Here is a 22,517-nt window from a genome sequence, read left to right on the forward strand (position 1 = left end):
TCCAACTGATATCCCTATCCAAATGAATTGATCGTCAACAAAAAAGGGAGGTTCAACCTCCGGAATCCCCCCTCCCCTAGATCCGCCACTGACCAGAGACTTAATGTGTACAAACCTGACGTAAAATTATGTACTATTGAATAATAAATAATATCACATTACCTCCAAAAATCAATAACTGTTACAGTACATTTCACATGTTTCAATAATCCAAAAACGATGTTTATGTAAGAAGTTCCCGCGCAAATGGCATGTGTTACGATCTGTTACCGAAACGGGAAACACACAAAAGAATTGTAGGTGCATGTTGTCATTCGCATTCCGATTAATTTACACAGTTCAATAAAATACATATGTTAACATTATCTATATTGGTTTTCAATTTAGTTACTAGATCAGAAAAATTATTTGTTTCTCGCAGACAACACAAAATAATATACATATTAACTCGACACTTAATCTATACATCCCTACAACAAAATGGGACGACCAAACAGATTTCCTAATTTTGATAAAGGTGAAATATGTAGAATAAGAATTGTGCACTCTGGAATATGATCATAAATAAAGCCCTATATAAAGTGTAAACCAAAAAAAATAATGTATGAAATCATTGTTTATTACATCTGCTTGCATAATAATATTGAAGTTGAAACTAACAACGATCACGTGTATCCTGTCAACCCCTGAAAAACATAATATTGTCTTCTTGACTACTTCCGCAAACCGTGGTCTGGTAAAATGATATATTGTTATAGTGTATGTTAATTAGGACAATCATAACCTTCAAATGTATCAGACATATGATTATATTTGTCAACAGTCATTTATTCCTTGTAGGTAATCTATTTTCTACCACTTTTAGAATATTTTGAAAGACCTGGGAACAGTATGACTCATATATATATGTTCCTGAATAGACTAAACAAAAACAAGTTTAAAAGAAAATAGAAAACATGCAATTTAGAACACAAACCTTCAAACAAGAAAAAACAGCAAAAATATCTTCGAAAAACAGCAAAAAAGAATTCTTCACATCAAAATTTCAAGGTGTACCCATCATGGGTATTTAAAAAAAGGAATTATCGTTTTTTAGGTTAAAATTGTATGGGTACGTTTTATTAGCCCTCGTCTCCTAAGCCCCATGGGACACAGTATTTCTGTCTATACCAAACAAGCTTTTATTCACAACTCAAAGAGACCGTTTATGCAAATAGTGTATACTTGGATATAATTTGTTTTTCTCATGAATACAGGCTCAACTTTCTGAATTTTAGAGTAGTTCTGGGACTTTGTCCTATTATTGCGCTGCAGTAATAAAATTCTGTTTTAAAATGTTTAGTGTTTTAAGAATGAGGTAAATATACAGCATACTGACGATGTTTATCATCTTAATAACGTGGCTCTTTACTTATGCATCTCGTTATTGTTCTTAGACTACAATTTTTGAATTATCTTTCCTTTTAGATCATGTGATTTGTCTGTGTGACTTTTTGTGTTTCTTTGATACATATGACGTGGCTCTGTACTTAAACATCCCGCCATTGTGTTATAATTGTTCTATGATATTTGTATTCGTGTCTTTCATATTTGCTAATGCTTTCACTGTATGCCTTTTTTGTGTTTATTGATACTTAATAACGTGTTTTAGAAGAAATTCACAAATAAAACACAAAGATAAGCGACAAAAAGGTCAAGGGAAACTTCTAATTTACATTCTATAGACGCGCTGCCTATTTAGCTCTTGAAAACCAATATATTTATCCCCATAGCACCATTACGGTCCGTATATGCCAATTGAATTTTAAAAGACAAAGGTATCTACTAGCTACTGGCTAATGAGCATCAGAAATGTGCTTGTCTTAATCTGTCAACTTAAACCTATTGTCTGATCGGTTGTCAGGTGGAACTTTTGAAAATTCGTAAACATTTTAAAAACTCCTAATTACATATTTCGTGGAAGGGTACAATAAACAAAATATATCGTATTTGGGTAATGCATAAGCTATATGAAATGAGAAGATATATATACGGTATGATGAGTGCCAACGAGACAACTCTCTACCAGAGATCAATTGACATAAAACGTAATATAGTGCAATGTTTTCCTATTTAGATCCGAAAAGGAGGAGGAAATATATTTTGCTTTAATATAAAAAGTTTGTCGGGAATTACAAGTTAAACGGGTCTTACTTACAAAATTCACTATACTTTCTTTAATAGCGGTACAATTAGATTATGAAATGAAACGATTGTCGGAAAAAAAAAGATTAATTATAATCATCTCATATGTTTACAAGCTTTGTATGATATGCAGAGGTATATAGCCACGCTTTAGGCCCAATTTTATTTTCAATTCTATACACATGAATCTTATTGCAGAGAAATAAAAAAAAAAAAAGAAATCGCAGTCAGTTTACGCTTCCCAAATTTGAAAATTTTATAAAGAAGATTTGTTATCCCCTTGTGATACAAAACTTTTTCACAACTTAAGATCCTCATCTAAACGAACAAACCCAGTCAACGGATTTTTTTTAATACTTTGTGGTCTTGTTGATAGTATCTGACTATCAAGAAAATTCTATCTGTGGAACTATATACAGATGATCCACCATAAATAGCGTACCGCGAATCGACAACGTTGAAAACGTACGAAAATCGTCCAGTGGACAAACTTTCTTTGAAAACGCAGTCGTTTTGACTACGCAAGTTAAAGCACAATTACGAAAAAGCACTATTTAGCATGCAACTAATCTAAATTTTCAATAAATAACGTCGAAATGACAATTTATTTGTAAAAAACGGCGAAATCCGACATTGGACATCTTGCAAGACATTTGCCAGAAGCCGTGGCATTTTTATATGTAGTGTGAGTGCTGCAAAAATTCGATTTTGATATGGTCTATGTATGTACTTAAGTGAGCCGAATTTACACAAACGAAATATCATATAATCTTATATTTCAAAACCTATAAATTTTGATAACTTAACACCTTCCAAAATCTGACCATAATGAACACTATTTGTTTTTGCCAAAAAATAGCGTTGGTCGTATTAGAAACACATATCCAGTATTATTGTTATACTTTATATATAAAGCATATCATTCATTCGAATTTTCGTTGATATAACACTATTTATGATTTAGAAAATTCATAACTTAACTGGATTTTGCCATACACTTTTTTTCGTCTGTGCAGAAGATGATAAAATTAACAAACAGTTGAGTTTACCTTGATATGGTGCACTCAGGTACACAGTTTAAATAACCAATTATTGTCAAGTTCGATTGTCCATCTAATGTCCACGTCAAGCACTTTTTTATAGATACAATATTGTCCAAGAATATGATTGAAATCAAAGGTCGTCGTCAAGTTGGATACTTCTTTATTCGTTTTCTATACGTTGCCCGTTTTTGAAGCGTAATAGTTGTTTTCTTTTATGTTCTCGTCCCTGGTGTTAGTTATGGGTTTGTAGAGGTTAAATTACCCTGTTAGCTTGTATGTACCCGGTTTTTTTTGCGTTCGCCGGACTGATACCGTGTCACTTATTCGCTACTTACTCGTTCCTTGCTTGGACAGTATAATATTTTCATAGACTTTCAAAACTTAATTCTTTATATTCTATGCATAAAATATCAAATATGTTATGGGATGATTAACATGTCAAGATAAAGTTGAAGGATGAATTGTGATTTGGTCCTGTTAAAAGGGTAACAAAATAATTTGTCTGAAGGTTTCAAACTGAAACTGCATTGAAGACCTATCGGTGACCTGCTGCTGTTGTCTGTTATATGGTCCGGTTGTTGTCTCTTTGACACATTCCCCATTTCCATTTTCAATTTTATTATAGAAGCCCCCTTAACACAGCGGTAGACTTTTTCTATAGTTTTGATATGATTTGTCCCAAAAGTAGTACATTATCATGTATCATTCCACATTGATAACAGATTATAATTATGATGTATAGAGTTATTTTTAAAAGTCGGTTATGATGAGATGTACATAGCTTATGATAATTATACTTTATCAGTATATTTATTTATAAACTATCAATACGTACTATCAGAAATTATTAGTACTGTATTTCTAGTACAATATATATCATATCACTCAAAATTGATTTAGTTAACAAATGATTAAATTCATTATACAGTCGTATTTGTAATTGTATCATAGCCAAATTTTCTTCATTTTAAATATGAACGTTTCAGTTGCAAGGTGTAATTTATTGCGTACCAAATTTTAAACCAACAACTTTAAATTAAAGTTTTCCAATTTTGTGAATTCATATGCATGTTGTTCTAATATACTTATATACATAATACATTGTCACGCTAAAGTGCGATGGTCTACGCTAAAGTGCGATGGTTGGTTTTTTTTTTCATTTGTTTCTGAGTTCAAATTATTTTTTTCGTTTATTGTTTCATTTAAACATCAAGCCGTATTCTTTTTTTTAATGGTTTTACAATGGTCATTGTATAACCCTATATAGCTTTTAAATTCTATATATAACTTTTGGACTAGTTTAAATCTCGGTCTATTTCTGAAATTTATTCTTACATACTTTTGATTTTTTTACCCTGTATGCTAACATTGCCTATGTAAAATTTTAAAATCGTTTGTATGCAAATTGAACGACAAATTTATGTGACGTATAAAATTTTCTGATGTCAGACACTCAAATCAATGAATGTGTTCGTAGATAGTAGATGTTTTTGTGTTCTGTTAAATTGTTCCTTTTAAAATTGTTATACGATGATGACTGATGTACCCATATTTTGACTATTTTATTTATTGTGTCTGTTTATTTAACGCATCAATGTAAATATAGAAATTTGATGAGACTGTCATTAAAGTGAGAGGGTTAGCGCTATAGAACCAGGTTTAATCCACCATTTTCTACATTTGAAAATGCCTGTACCAAGTCAGGAATATGACAGTTCTTGTCCATTCGTTTTTGATACGTTTTGTTATTTGATTTTGCCATGCGATTATGGACTTTCCGAATTGATTTTCCTCTAAGTTCAGTATTTTTGTGATTTTACTTTTTGTTATGCGGCATGGGCCAAGGATTTACGTTGGAGGCCTTATGATTACTAGTTGCATACATTAATGACATACAGTCTTGGAAAGCGAGTTGTATTATTGGCAATTTTATGATGATACTAAACAGCTGTTCGTTAGGTTGCTGTCTAATTTCTTAGCACAAGAAAAAAACAGAGATATAAAATATCCGTTTCTTAATTCAACGCTTGCTATCCTTTCTCGCTTATTAAAATGTGTAGATATTCTTTTTACCAAATTAATCATATAATTGCCGTGAGAACTGTTTCTTTCTGATTTCCTTTTCCTTTTATACCTTTGTTGATCTGAATACACCATTCTTTCCATTTATTAGTAACCAACCCAATTACTGTTTAAAAAAATATTTTATAAAGGTGGCGCTAAAATCTCTACTTGTAGTTTTGAAATTTTGATAAAATGTCCTGTTACTTTAAAAAAAAAAAAAGAGAGTAGTTGTTTGTTATCAGGTTTTATCAAGTGTTTATAATAAAAGATGAGCTAAGAGTTATCAGTAAGAGCTCTTCTTGTGATTAGAACAATCATTGTTGAAGTACGGCTGTGGAATATAAGATAAAACTGTGCCCAAAAATTCATGACATCACACATTTAATTTTTTGTTACCAACATGGCAAAAGAGTATCCAAAACAAACTGCGACATTACAACAAATTTAAGATATAATTTTGATCATTAGAGGAACAATTTGTTCGCAATTCAAAAACAGCACTAATTATTGCAGTGAATGATCATTGAAAAGAAAAGATATGAGTTTTTGTTTCGATTAGAAATGTACCTTTGGGGTTCGTGTTGTTTATTCTTTAGTTTTCTATGTTGTGTCATGTGTACTATTGTTTTTCTGTTTGTCTTTTTTCATTTTTAGCCATGGCGTTGTCAGTTTGTTTTAGATTTATGAGTTTGACTGTCCCTTTGGTATCTTTCGTCCCTCTTTTAAGAAGTGAACATCCTGAAAGTTTGTAGATATAAAATTATGTAGTGAATAAGGAAACAAAAAAATAAAATGTCTGCCGTAGCTTATTTTATAAGGAAAATTGAAAACAAAGCAATATTTTGATGTAACACTATACAACTGCTGATGAGATTTTTGACTTGGAACAGGTAGAGAAGTTAAAAAAAAATACAACACAACACAACACAAGTACTTTCTTAAGAAAACAAAACGATAGTCGTAATAATAACTAGAAGCTCTAAAGAGCCTGTGTCGCTCAGCTTGGTCTATGTGAATATTAAACAAAGGAAGCAGATGAATTCATGACGAAATTGTGTTTTGGTGATGGTGATGCGTTTGTACATCTTACTTTACTGAACATTCTTGCTGCTTACAATTATCTCTATCTATAATGAACTTGGCCCAGTAGTTTCAGTGGAAAATGTTAGTAAAAATTTACAGATTTTATGAAAATTGTTAAAAATTGACTATAAAGGACAATAACTCCTTAGGGAGTCAATTGACCATTTCGGTCAAGTTGACTTATTTGTAAATCTTACTTTGCTGAACATTATTGCTGTTTACAGTTTTTCTTTATCTAGATAATAACCAAAAACAGCAAAATTTACTTAAAATTACCAATTAGGGGGCAGCAACCCAACAAAGGATTGTCCGATTCATCTGAAAATTTCAGGGCAGATAGATCTTCACCTGATAAACAATTTAACATCTGTCAGATTTGCTCTAAATGCTTTGGTTTTTGAGTTATAAGCCAAAAACTGCATTTTACTCCTATGTTCTATTTTTAGCCATGGCGGCCTTCTTTGTTGGTTGGCCGGGTCACCGGACACATTTTTTAAACTAAATACCCCAATGATGATTGTGGCCAAGTTTGGTTTAATTTGGCCCAGTAGTTTTAGAGGAGAAGATTTTTGTAAAAGTTAACGACGACGGACGACGACGACGGACGCCGGACAAAAAATGATTGGAAAAGCCCACTTGGCCCTTCGGACCAGTTGAGCTAAAAAGCAGTCAAAAAGGAACAATTTCAGACAAAATTCTACATTTCTTCGGAACAAACAATTGTCTTTGTTCCTAATCAATATCCCATTCTGCAACAATTGAAACTGAATAACTATACTGGTGTGAATCTGAACGGAGCTCTAGTCGAGGAAACATGTCTCTGTTGGTTTTGTTATATTGCTACATGTATTAAATAAAGAAAGAAAGAAATCGCACGAGGATTGCATAAACTATACTCCAGAATAACAAAAAAATCAGTTCCTAATGACAATTTGATAACGTGTGATATTGTAAATTAAAATTTCTTGATTATGACCACAATATAAACGATATAGACTTCATACTTTATCATCAGATAACTTCTGTCGTCGTTACATAACAAACGTCAACATACTATATGTAATCTCAACACCGATCTGTATTGTAGACCTATTTGATGATGTCGGATCTAAATATTTGGCTTTACCTATTAGTCGCTTTGTCTTTTAGTAATGTAAGTAAATTACATGTTTCGTGCACATGCATATTAAGATAAGTATTCTTCTGACTTTTAAGCCTCGCTCAGTCTCCTTGAAATCTTGTTCTTGAAATATTTTCAAAACATGTGATACAAGTGGAAAATATCAATTAATCTTAAAAAATATTATAATCAAACATAGCTCTGTGAAAAAATTGTGTATCAACAATGAACGGTTTTGAGTAATCTAGTTTTCAAATTTTACGACCAATCAAGTCAGTATTATTAGCCAAAGTTTTGAGAAAATGGGTGAGGGATACAAAAAATGATTGTACAAGAATCATGTACATCCCATATCATTTTGGTCTTTTCAAATTTCTTAGATATGAATTTTTTCAATCATTTATAACAAAAAAGTTGAAATAATATGCATTTTGTTCTTAAAACTGAGGAAAATAAAAAAAATAGAAAATTGATAGCATGCCAAATTTTACAGAAAAAAGCATCAAAATATGATAAAACTTTCTTATATTAACACCTACCTATAGTTTTTTTTAAGTAAAATTTATTCAGATTGGTCCACTTCATCTTTATAGAAAGTATTAAAAAAAATTAATTGTGGAACTGTGATTTTTTTCACGATAATAGCCCAAAAATAGGTAAAAATCGATGAAAAATGGGAAGATCATCAAAATTGGGCATTTTCAAAGGGCCGTAGCAAAAAAGGAAGTGCACCACCATGTGATTTTTTTCTACACCAATTATTGTGTTACAGTCTTATAAACCCAAAAATCAGGTTAAGAAAAAAACGTTAATTCTAAAAATGTTTGGCTCCTCAGAGGTGTACATCCTTAAATTAATATAGTTAAGTGCCCATATACTCTTTGCGACACAAACCATGTGTTGAACGTTTTATGGAAAATCGTATTGACCAAATTTTACTTTTCAGTTTCTTTATAAAAGTAAGAAGACGTGGTATGATTGCCATTGATACAACTCTGCACAAGAGACCAAATGACACAAACATTACCAGCTATATGTCACCGTACGGCCTTCAACAATGAGCAAAGCCCATACAGCATAGTCAGCTATAAAAGGCCCCAAAATGACAAATGTAAAACAATTCAAACGATGAAACTAAGGTTCTTATTTAAGTGCAAAATAAAAAAACGAATATATTAGATAGCAACAAACGATAACCACTGAATTACAGGCTCTTGACTTGAGACATATGGCAGAGCCCACCCCCTTTTCTGGGGAATAAATGGTTGATTATATAGGGAATCACTGAAGCATCCCCAATTACATGAAGAAAATCCCATGATAGCGTATTGTCGGCTAGTAATGGCACCGACATCAAATGTGATTCATTTTAAACGAGAAAACGGGACGGCCTCATTTAGAAAAATACAATATGACAGACATGAACTAAAGACTAACAAGATCTTGACTGTAGACAATTTTTATTGTTCTGAAACTATTTATTTTATTTGTATCAGGGTGAATAAAGGGAGATGTTGTGTAAACGTAAATGAGTCCGCACCCCTCCTTACCCTACCATTTAGAGTTGATAAATGCGCATACATGTAGTATAAGCATAGTTTTTAGCAGGTTGTCACATTCTGATATTACATGCTATATTTTTTTTTTATTTTGTGTGCTCCTTAAGATGCAATTTTTAAACGAACGCAAAGCCTTTAGGTTTTGACAAATACGGCAAAATACGATAGTCATGCTGTGTCTTGTATGAAGTCGTATGCAAATCATAGATGAATTGATATGGTTACGTGTCGTCATTGCATATTATGATACTTCTCATTAAAATGCTAGATTTTGATGGGCTAATACGAGGGAGATATTTACTTTATCCCATGGCTGAGTGGGAAACAATTTTTTAATGTCACCCTATCCTGCGGGCCAATCAAAAATGGATAATTTAAAAGACATTAAATTGAATTTACATCAAATGAGTAAAGAGACCTCAAGTTCTATGTTTTGGCTCAGAACTTTTTCATAGACTAAAAACATCATCTTGCTTCACTTCTGCTAGTTTTTCTAATACCCGTACATAACGTGACATATATACATCTAAATATTCCCAGAAATGAGAGATACTGTCTGTATGTAATTCTGGTCAAATTGAAAATGAAAAATATTTTCTTTTACATTGTGAAAAATACTCACCTAAAAGGGACATATTTTACCAAAAGGTTTCAAATGTAATCGTTGATCCTACAAAATTTCAAAAACATGAAAATAATATAATCTTTTTATTAAATAATAATTAATACACAACCCTAAAATTTACCTCCTCTTTCATTTCAGACAGTCTTAACCTGCGTAAAGCAGAACAAACTCTATAAAATTGTCCAATATGTCTAATTCATAATCATAATGATTGTTTATAATATTACATATTAATATAGTCATTATTTGCAATACTTATTATGTTTGACCAACTATGTAATTGATATACCATGAGCCTTAACCATTTTATTGCTGATGAGTTTGTGCTAATAAAATATTTGTATATTTGTATTTGTATATAGTAAAAAAAACTTTGAATTTAAATTTCAACTATAAAGGACTACCATGATAGAACAAGGACAATGAATTGAATTAACATCAAATAATTAAAGACAATGCTCAAGTTTTATATTTTGGCTAAGAACTTTTTCATACACTCAAAATAATGAAAATAAAACATCTTGTTTAACTTCTGTTGATTTTTCTAATAACTGTAACGTTGTTATGTAATTAAATTTTAACAATAAAAGACAATAACGATAGGACATTCAGTATATAATGAATTAAATAACACATTGCTGAGAGGACGATAGAGCCGATTGGTATCCCTCGAAAAAATATTGCCAGCCTTGGGTTCGCCTCAGTTGCTAATTTTATCTCTGGGTAACAATCTGCTCGGTCACCCTACTACTGGAAGCGTTTAACGACCCTGACAGGCTACACAGCCATCGCACAGTCGGTATTATCCCAGCTATGTGTTATTTATTTAATGGTAGACAAATATTTGAATGGCATCTGCTTGAGCAGGACAGCGAAGTAAATTTACATCACTAATTACAAAGATACCAAATGACACAAAAATTAACAACTGTAAGTCACAGTACGGCCTTCAACAATGAACAAAGCCCACACTGCATAGTCAGGTATAAAAGGCCCCTAAATGTAAAACGAGAAAACTAGCGGCCTAATGTATGTACAAAATAATGGACGGAAAACAAATATATAACACAGCAATTAACGACACCCGCTGAACTACAGGCTCCTTGGGACTAGCACATGCAAAATATGGCGGGGATATAAATGTAAGCGGGCACCAAAACCCTCTCCCAACCTGGGACAGTAGTGTAACAGTACAACATAAGAACAATTATAAAATTCAGTTGAAAAAGGCTTTTCGAGTTATATCAACCAAAAAATTAAGCGTGATATCATAGATAAATATGTAGATTAAGACGGAAGAATTGTTTTAATCAACACAGAAATAGATAAAAAATATATTTACTTTTGTAAACCTTTATGCCCCAAACACATGTAAAGATAGAAAAACATTATTTAAAAAAGCTTTAAGTGTCATTGAAAAATATAGCCTTGGTATAATTATCATAGGAGGTGATATGAACACTTTAATAGATAAATATGAAAAATTAAGAAATAAAAAAGCCTAGCAATTGTGTGGGATCTCTTTAGAATAGAAGTAAGAGAGAAAACTATAGAACATTGTAAATTAAAAGCTAAACATATAAAAGATGAAATTGAAAAATTAGAACAAAAACTTAAACTGTTGAATGAAATTCGTGATAACAACCTTGATGGAAAAAATAATAATGTCCCAAACATAATAGATTCAATAAATAAAACAGAAGAAACGCTACAAATTCTATATTCAGATAAAATAAAAGGGGCACAAATAAGATGACGAGTAGAATGGATAGAAGGGTGCGAAAAAAATACAAAATATTTTTTGGGATTAGAAAAATCCAGACAACGAGGAAAAACATTACTGCTATTCGGGACAGTAAAGGAGAAATAACAGAAGATTAAAGGCAAAATATTCGAAACGGGGAGAAATTAGTAATCAATTTCTATAAGTCAACTAACCCTGAATTAAGAAAAATTGATATTATATTGAAAAAACTAAAATAAATTAAAAACTAGCTACACATGAAGGCAATGAAATTGACGACAACCTGACAATATAGGAATGTACAAAATATGTCTTTAAAATGAAACTTAATAAAACATCGGGTATTGATGGTCTCCCAATTAAATTTTATAGAGCTTTCTGGTCCAACTCACAAAACTTTGCTGTAGATAAAATTGAGAATGGAAATGGGGAATGTGTCAAAGAGACAACAACCCGACCAAATAAAAAACAACAGCAGAGGGTCACCAACAGGTCTTCAATGTAGCGAAAAATTCCCGCACCCGGAGGCGTCCTTCAGCTGGCCCCTAAACAAATATATACTAGTCCAGTGATAATGAGCGCCATACTAATTTCCAAATTGTACACAAGAAACTAAAATTAAAATAATACAAGACTAACAAAGGCCAGAGGCTCCTGACTTGGGACAGGCGCAAAAATGCGGCGGGGTTAAACATGTTTGTGAGATCTCAACCCTCCCCCTATACCTCTAACCAATGTAGAAAAGTAAACGCATAACAATACGCACATTAAAATTCAGTTCAAGAGAAGTCCGAGTCTGATGTCAGAAGATGTAACCAAGATGTCTTTAATCATTGCTATGGGAAAAAAAGAATTGACAAATTCTCAAAAACTAGGATTAATTATCCTCATCTACAAGCAAAATTACCCATCAAATTTAGATAATTATAGACCAATTATCTTATTAAATGTAGATACCAGAATTATAGCATACTCTCTTGCACAAAGACTTAAATTAAAACCAATTGCATAAAATCATTCATAGTGATACGGTTATTTAAGAAACAGATATATTGGATTTAATATTAGACAAATCCAAGATATTATAGATTATTCGGAAAGATTCAATGCAGATGGAGTAATCCTAGTTTTAGACTTCACAAAGGCATTTGACTCGCTAGAATGGGAATTTATGTATTGTTCTATAAAGAAATTTGGCTTTCAGAAATCTCTTGTGAGGTGGATAAATACTTTATACACAGATATAAAGGGTTGCATATTAAACGGCTGGATTTCAAGACCCTTCAGCATTGAGCGCAGAATCCGTCAAGGTTGTTCCGCGAGTTCTATAATTTTCGTTGTTGCTGTTGAAATTTTAGGTTTTCAAAGTAAACTAGATAATAGAACCCATACCTTAAAATTAAGCCAGCTTGCAGACGACACTACTTTATTTTTAAATTCAAAATTTAAATTTAAAAGTGTCATTAACATTGAATATTATAGAAATATTTGGATCACTTTCAGGCCTAAAGCTTAACCAAAATAAAACAGAAGGAATATGGCTCGGCAATTTAAAGTTCTGCAAAGATAAGGTTGAAAACATTTAGTTTACACAAGAACCTATAAAAATTTTGATAATATACTTTGGACTTAATAAAAATGAGTGTAAAAAATTAAACTTGCAACGACAATACGAAAAATCTGAAAAAATAATTAAAAACTGGAATAAAAGAAATTTAACTATGTTAGGTAAGATAACTCTTGTTAAATCATTAATCTTACCAAATATCACTTATTTTGCATCTGTAACCGAAATTGATAAAGAATACCTAGCAAAATTAAAAAAAAATAATATATAATTTTATATGGAATAATAAACCAGAAAGAGATATAATAAGTAAAAATTACCATGCTGGCGGGCTTAAAATGATAAATAGAGATTAATACATGGCCTTTTCCATATCGGCCATGTATTAATCGCTTTATCATATACATCCGACAATTGTTTTATGTATGGCAAATTAACAAATAAAATAACTAAAACAGTCAAAAACTTTATATAAAAGTTAAATAATGAATCCAACAAATACACCATAATTGCCCAGGCAACAATAACATCACTACCCCCATATTTATTTATGTTACTATTTCCTATAGAGACATTTTGAAACATTGAAAATTTGGAAATGTTATATGATCATTATTAGAGGTTTATAATTGCCTATGTACATTTGCTACTTATACATGTAGCTATGGACTGAACTGTGCCTATTATTGCTAATAATGTTTTATGTTTCATTACAGATGACCGTGGTCATTGTTCTATATTAAAGACATGTGTGAATAAATAGACATTGTTCTTATTTATGACCACGGTCATCTATTCAACATTGTTATAAGATCGTTGATTATTTGTACACAGGCAATTATAACCCTCTAATTATTACTCCATGTTTGTTGTACTATAAAATGATTCATAATTGTCGATGGCATTTGTTAAAAAGTACTAAACTATCCCCACAAAAGTTCCCGTAAATTTTGACGTCGTCGTAAAAAATATCTGACGTCACAATGGAAAAGTAAGGACACTGTTTTGTATGAAGCATAAAACACACCTCTAGATGAGTTTGTCATATCAGCAGATAGACTCTGTCCGAATTGGTCAACCAATCTCTGTTTTGTTTCTTTTTTAATATCCGAACTTTTGATATCACCCTGCGCATTCCAGACAAAAGAAAATCCTGTATCATCTAAAATTTGTTTTAGGGAAGATAACCATTTAAATGAGTATTGGCCTGAGTTATGTAAGTTATACATTAACTGATACAAAATCCCAGATAATTTGTTACTACCGCTTTGCACTAACCTTGACCAAAAGCATAGTAATTTAGTTTTGATATTAATTTTTAATGGAAATCTGCCAGTTTCCCCATAGACCATATAAGTTGGTGTTGTTAATCTTATATTCAAGACTCTTTTTAGGAAACTAAAGTGCACCTTTTCAATCATGTCAACATTTTCATGACCCCATATTTCCGACCTATAAAGTAAGATTGGAGCGACCATACAATCAAATAGTCAAAACTGCAGATCTGAAGGGATGTTTACATTTCTTTACTTATAGTATAATGCATACAGTGCTTTTTGTGATTGTTCAACAAGTTTTTTCTTTGAAAAATTAAAATTACAATTGTATCTTATTAATAATCCCAGGTAATTATAACTGTCGGTGAGCTGTAACTCCTCGCCCCTTAGCATGAATCTCATATTTCTTTTACGCTTCGCCTTCTCAAACACCATTACTTTTTCCTATCAATGTTTACATTTAGTTTCCAGTCAGTACAGTATTCATCAAACTTGTTTAACATTATTTGTAAATCGTTAGCTGATTCTGCCAATAATATTGTATCATCAGCATATAATAACAAGAAAATTCGAATATACATGCCTAGTTCATTTAGGCAGTATTCATTTACCTTTTCTAAACCTGTTATACCATGCTGAATAAAATAGCTTTCAAGATCATTAAGGAAAAGAGAAAAAGGAAAGGTCGATAAGTGTTCACCTTGCCTAACTCCATCTTCGCACGGAAAGACATTTGAACAACTCGAGTTATGTCTTACACATGATTTGACATTAGAATAGAGGTTATGAATAGAGTTAAATATTTTGCCTGTTATGTTACTAGAAATAAGCTTTTGCCACAGTCCTACCCTCCACATAGTATCAAAGGCTTTCTTGAAATCTACAAATGTACAGAATAAACGCTTTCCAGAGAGTAAATAAAGTTGAATCAAACATTATAAACTAAATATATTATTAAGTGTGGAGTGACCTTTCCTAAATCCCGCTTGGCATTTTGAAAGTAATTCTACTTCGTGTTCAAACTTGTCTAGTCTGTTATTTAGTATAGCTGTAAATACTTTATCTAAACATGATACCAGTGTAATACATCGATACGAGTCTGGATCTTTAAGGGCTCCCTTATTTTTATAAATGGAATTAATTATTCCAATTGACCAGATTTCGGGTATAATCCCTGTGTCGAATACAAAATTGAACAATTTCACGTAAAGAGGTAAAAAGTAAAATCACAAAAATACTGAACTCAGAGGAAAATCTAATTGGAAAGACCATATTAATTACATGGCAAAATCAAATGACAAAAACATAAAAAACGAACGGACAAGAACTGTCATATTCCTGACTTGGTACAGGCATTTTCAAATGTAGAAAATGGTGGATAAAACCTGGTTTTATAGCGCCAAACCTCTCCCTTTGATGACAGTCTCATCAAATTCCGTTATATTTACAATGATGCGTGAACTAAAAAGACATAATAAATAAAATAGTCAAAATATTGGTACAGGAGTCATAATCATGTAACAATTTTAAAAGGAACAATTTAACCTGGTTTTATAGCGCCAAACCTCTCCCTTTGATGACAGTCTCATCAAATTCCGTTATATTTACAATGATGCGTGAACTAAAAAGACATAATAAATAAAATAGTCAAAATATTGGTACAGGAGTCATAATCATGTAACAATTTTAAAAGGAACAATTTAACAGAACACAAAAACTACAAACACATTCATTGATTTGCGTGTCTGGCGTCAGAAAATTGTATGCGTCACATATATTTGTCGTTCAATGTATATACCAATTTTAAAATTTCACATGGGCAATGTTAGCATACAGGGTTAAAAAAATCAAAAGTATACGTCACATATATTTGTCGTTCAATGTATGTACAAACAATTTTAAAATTTCAAACATACAGACATGGACTTTTTAATAAACTCGTTTCTTATTCCATCATATCCAGCGGCTTTGTTATTTTTTTAATTTATAATGACTTTGAAAATTTCTTCCTCGGTAATAGGCCCATTTAAAATTTCGTCGAACTCATTTAATTCTAGGTTAGGTATTTGAAACTCTTCCTCCTCATTTGCCACACTTTCGTTAAGCTTCTTAAAATGTGCATACATTATTTCTAGTGAAATTGGACTTTCCTTTTTTTGTTTCGGAGAAAATCTATTTTTAATTTTCTAAAATTCTTTCGGGTTTATATTTGTTGATATATTACGAAGCTCTTTTTCTGTCTTCAACTGATAATTTTGAAAACATTTGTTTATTTCTTTTTTGTATTCCTTACTTGCTTTTTTCAGTGACTTCTTATTATTTATACTTTTCTGTTTATTATATTTATATTTTGCCGAGTGAAATTGTTTTCTTTTCAGCTTACATGATTTATTAAACCATGGTTTATTCCTATTTTTGGCCCCATGAGTTTTTCTTAATCGGAATTTTATTAAGAAAGGTTCCAAAAGAATCCTTAGCTGCCTGCGAGTAAAAATTGTTAAACTAGTTATAACTCTGTTTATATCATGATTATCTTTTTTGAAGGATTCTATTTCGTTACACAAATCAAGAACTTTTTCCTCGTTCTTTCTTATATTTTCGATGAACTTGTGTTTATCCTTTTCAATCCATTTCATTGACTTCCTTTTATGTGAACTTTTTTCTTTTTCTATAGTTGTGACCTCTGTTGTGAGTTTGACATGAAAGCGGTTATGTACATCTGAGAATAATGCATCAAAAGGAATAATCTCATACTCTTCAATATGCTTAAAAAGATTTGACGAGACAATAAAATACAAAAATGTAGTCAATTAAACTGTTGTCTTTCGTAGTAGCCTTACCTATACCCTTATCCGATCCAGTCCTACCCCCTGTAATATACAAATTATTTCTCTTACAAAACTCTACTAATTTATACCCCTGAGTGTTTGGACGCATTTTAGATCTATCTTTTGAACATCTTTTTAGTGGAATCTTTAATGAAATTAAATTTTGGTAATCATATAGTATATATATATATATATATAGGAGTACATATAAAACCTTCGTCTAAGGCACACCTCTAGAAAGTAGCAAAATAGAGTACTGTGAGTAGGCTAAATATATCTAGCTGAACTGCAGGAGGCACCAAGGGACGGTGCTATATGGCATGGTGGGTGCATATTTTAAAATGTGTATCGGGGCATTAATGATATGGTAAGATATTGTAAGAAGTTGCACATAACTGGTATGTCATCCTCGTGCCTGGTGCAGAGGAGTCAGTACTATTTAAAGTGACACAACTGCAAGAGGCACCGAGAGACAATGCTAAGTGACATGCCAAAGTGCACATATTACGAAATAGATAAAATATTACCAGTTTAATCAAAAATATCACAAACAGAAAGGTAATAGAACTTATACGATGTGTCCTGTATCCCACCATGCCGACCTCAAGCACATCCGATAGACATGTTTGATTGGTTTGAAATATTTTTTAGTTGCATCCATTGAACAAAATCACAGTCGGTTTTGATGAACTTGATATTTCTTTCTATTAATTTACTATAAATGACCGAGATGCCACCAGATTTTTTCTTGAAATTTTTTCTACATTTTGAAAAAGAAAGATACCCATCGGGCAAAGATAGCATATTAAATTCATCATTTTTGATTCAATACATACCAGAAATTCGTATTTTTGAATAGTTTCAATGAATTTGGGAATAATCAATTTAGATTTTAAGCCACACACATTAATACAAGACAATTTAGTCCCCCAGGTTCATAGTTTAAAAGTTCAGAACTAACCTTAACTCTTGTAGCGGCGGTGTTACAAGAGCTAACTAAAGAGGAATCAATTAAAACAAAAGTTGCTATTGACTCCGAATATAAATTTAAAGATAGAAAAGGAAAAATGGTATCATTTAAAAACATTTCTTCCAAAGACATTTACATCTCCCTCTTAAATAGATATTATGAAAAACCAATAGGATTTCAAAAAATGGAGTGCACACTGAATAACCAGCGTGCACCACATTTTTTTTATGTTATTTCGAATAGGCAGAAAAAATATTACAGTCATTTCTTATAAGTTAATTCTTAATTCCATTTTAAAACCGGAGTAAACCATGAAAAAAACGTTGATGACATCACGGTCACATAACAAAATTATATTTATGAGCTGATTAACATAACAACGTCAACCAATCAGAAGACGCATTACATCCAAAATTAAATTATTACTTTATATATTGTGCACTTATATAAGTTATATGGTTCGCTACTGACCCCCTACGGATCCATAGACGGTTAGGAAAATTCTTAGGGGGTGAGGCCCTCTATTGTCCGTAGGGGGTAACCACGTGACGGCGATAAACCAATCACAACGTGACATTTTACCCGCGGTGCGATAACAAGCACTAACCTTATCACTGAAATGCTATATACTAACGTTAACGAGGCCGGGATAAGGTACCGGTACTTTATGTATCTCTAACAAATGTAAAATTCAAATAAAATAATATAACACTTAAAAACAACAAAAAAATACATAGATTACGTTCATCCACGTTTTCTTGAATGTGACTAACCTAATTAAATGTATCACCGGTTTTGTATTTATATGAGCAACATGAAAGGAACCATATGTAGAGCAGGATCTTCTTACCCTTCAGAAGCAACAGTTTTAGTGGGGTCCGTGTTAATAATAATAATAATGAAAATTTATAAAGCGCCCTATATAAAAAAAATAAAAATTACTCTAAGGCGCTGTACATACACATGGTAATTAAAACATATCAATGACAATAACATAAAACATAAAAAAAAAAAAAAAAAAAAAAAAAAAAAAAAAAAAAAAATACATCGTGTCAGATTCAAATACTGAAATAAAACCAAATTAATAGTAGACAAAAAACCATGGTGTTGTTCGGTCTTTATTTCCGATATTGTGTTTTGTAGAATGTTAACTATTCTTTCATTGTTTTTCGTTTTTCGTTTGGTTTTTTTTTTGCCATGGCATCGTCAGACCTATGATAGATATAAGAAGATGTGGTATGAGTGCCAATAAGACAATTCTCCATCCAAGTCACAATTTATAAAGGAAAACCATTATAGGTCAAAGTACGGTCTTCAACACGGAGCCTTGGTTCATACCGAACAACAAGCTGTCCTTTTTTGGTATATTTTGCCTCTCTTGAATCACCTAATTGTTCCCACATAAGCAACAAGCTGGATGGAACATGTTGAACAGGATATGCTTACCCTTCCGGACCATATGATATCATCCAGTGTTTGGTAGGGTTCCTGTTGCTCATATTTTAGTTTCTATGTTGTAGTTTATAGAGTGTTGTTAGCTTTTTTGCAGCTTTTCGTGTTTTTTTGTTGTGAGTCTGGACATTCCTTTTGTAACTTTCGCCTCTCTTTTACAAAGAAAATAATCATGTAAAACACAAACACCACAAAGACAGGTTAACATTGTTGAAATCATACCTTTCTTAAACTTATTTCATTTCATATGTATTATTTTCACATATTGAGATTGTAAGACTTTTTGAAAATTACCGTTGTGTTAAATTAATTTTAGGGGAATAGGACATACTTCTTTATTCAAATAAGGGCTGACATTATAATGAAATATGTAAACCTCTGTTATATAGAATAGATAACAGATACATATTTTAACTAAACATACTCGTCAAAATTCAATATCGGTCAATTCATTCAGCAGTCAGCCATACGCAATGGTGTACTGACAAGGTCAGAGATAGTAAAGTGACCAGTTTAAACAAATATATATACAAACAGTATAAATAAATAAATCTTATTGAGGTTCAAAGAAAAATGAAATTAAAAGAAATAAAAATCGAATGTTTGGGTTGGATACTACATTACATATATATAAGTATAAAACGAGATTTCTTTAAGGTAATAAACGCTGAGTCACTAAGTTTTCATAAATAAGTCCGAATATTGAGTTGGTGAGTTAATCGACTCAGTTTACACACCAATAATCTCTAGATAATGTCCTTGATCCTGTTACATATATAAGAAAAATTGGTAGAATATTCATAAACAAGTAATATCATAGCAAATAACTTTTATCAGAAGTTAGTTATCTGAATCAAATCTTAGTTATAAAACTTAGCTGTTCTGAAAAGGTTGAACTTAATGGTCTTGAGTACAAATGTAGTTACTGTTAAAGCTCACCATAATGTTAAAATATGCCACATTCATTATATGCTGGTTCAAGTCGGAAGTCTGACTGTAATATAGTGGTTGTCACTGGTTGATGTAGGTCATATTTGGGTTTTTTTTCAGTTTACCGAGCAAGCCTATCATGGGTGTGCAATGTCGTTTATATATAAAGTCATCATCATTAAGTTTCTTGGTGTAATAAAACACATTACTCTAAAATCAAACATGATCATCTTCTTTATATCTCGTAATGGTTCTCTTTTAAAGCCGTATTCTGGTAATAATTTTAAAAAAGTTTTTTGACTACTATTAATTTGGGGTACAATATGCTGGTAAATAACTGTTACACATTTTTAATTCTGCTGCCAAGAATACACTATTTCAAGTTGTGGTATGCATCATATAATCTCCAACAGCACGGATACTGCTACTTGTAGAATCATTTGTTGCTTTTTAATATGGTGTATACAATGTCAGAACTCAAATGAAGCAGACGTGCTGTCTTAATTAATCTGCATTAGTGACTACTCGATCCCTAAAGTCAAATATACGAAAGAAGTGTCACACACCCTAGCACAAACATACATACGCAAAAACACAAAAACTGAACATCATAGACACCACTTTATTCCAGAAACTTTAAACTTATGTCACATGCTTAGGGAAAAAATTTAATTGGAACCTACATATTTAACTTTTTTGACAAAGATTGAATTATAGTATTTCCCCATAATGATATCTATATAATGTTAGGAAAATTAACCAGAGTTATCTAACATTAATCAATTAGAAGGGGCCCACATACAATTTTAATTATAGTTTAATTAACGTTAAAACAAATTTCCACTACAAATGAATGTTACCTTGTCAAATATAAGGACTTTGTTAGCTATTCTACTAATTTTATTAGATATTATGAGTTTTTATGACAAAAGATAAACATGCTAGTTTATACCATCGAAAATGCTTTATACTCTGTTACGCCTTTTTCTACTAATTTTATTAGATATTAGCAAAAGATAAACATGCTAGGTTATTCCATGGAAAATCCTATATATTCTTTCCCGCCTTTTTTTAAATTGATGAATTTGTGTTTGTTTTTGTTTTTAAGAATCATAAATCATTTTGGTTTCAAAAATTAAATTGTGTTTAATATATTTCGATATCCGAAACTTTGTCTTCAATCCACCCAATAGAGGGTAATTCATAGAAACATGTCGTGCCAACTTAAATGAAAAACAAGAAGACAAACATTGAACGAATAAATTTGATCTATGACACAATGTAAATACAAAATTAATAAAATAAAAAAGGTGAGATGTACACACTTAATACATTATATAGACACCTAAATATGTACAAAACAACACCAATATTTAAAAAAAAAGGAAACATTAAATGTAATTGTCTTTAAATATTTCGGATAACATATATCATGAATCATTTTTGTTCATTTTTTTGTATATAAATAAGGCCATTAGTTTTCTTGTTTGAATTGTTTTAAAATTGTCATTTCGGGGCCTTTTATACCTGACTATGCGGTATGGGATTTGCTCATTGTTGAAGCCCGTACAGTGACCTATAGTTGTTAATTACTATTTCATTTTGGTCTCTTGTGGAGAGTTGTCTCCTTGGCAATCATACCACATCTTTTTTTTAATACTGTAATAACATATCAATCTACTCTGATGACTGATTGCCCCTCATCTTGCAATACAGTTTACCATCTGATTAGAGAACCAGTTCTTTACATGAGTTTTATTTCATAACATATGGCATAAATAGAAATAATGAAACACAACTTGATTATTTTTTTTAAATATATGTTTTTTTATTTGAATTTAGTAATACCAAATACTTGTCGACATTTCACTGTAGTCATACCCCTATCGTTTTTTTCTCAAATTTCAAATTTTAAATAGTTGTTTTACATCAAATATTATAAAAAAAACCTTCAAGTTTCTTGAATATATTACGTTTCACAAATGATATGTTCCTCACGTCGTTACTACAATCCCCTTCCCTTTCATGAATGTGACCTACCGAATTAGACAATTTACCGGATTTGTAATAT

At 31.3% G+C, this 22,517-nt stretch overlaps 1 protein-coding gene across 1 annotated transcript in view; it reads left to right on the plus strand.

Moving 5' to 3' along the window:
- The first annotated feature begins 7,405 nt into the window (after positions 1 to 7,405).
- Positions 7,406 to 22,517, plus strand: part of LOC139511138 (uncharacterized) — a 38,309-nt gene continuing 23,197 nt past the window's right edge. Inside the window, exon 1 of the mRNA XM_071297711.1 lies at positions 7,406 to 7,527. Coding sequence (XP_071153812.1) covers positions 7,471 to 7,527 — 57 coding nt within the window. The 5' untranslated portion in view covers positions 7,406 to 7,470. The remainder of the gene's footprint in view (positions 7,528 to 22,517) is intronic.

Source organism: Mytilus edulis, chromosome 2 (assembly GCF_963676685.1).
Source record: "Mytilus edulis chromosome 2, xbMytEdul2.2, whole genome shotgun sequence".
In the NCBI taxonomy this organism is placed as follows: domain Eukaryota; kingdom Metazoa; phylum Mollusca; class Bivalvia; order Mytilida; family Mytilidae; genus Mytilus; species Mytilus edulis.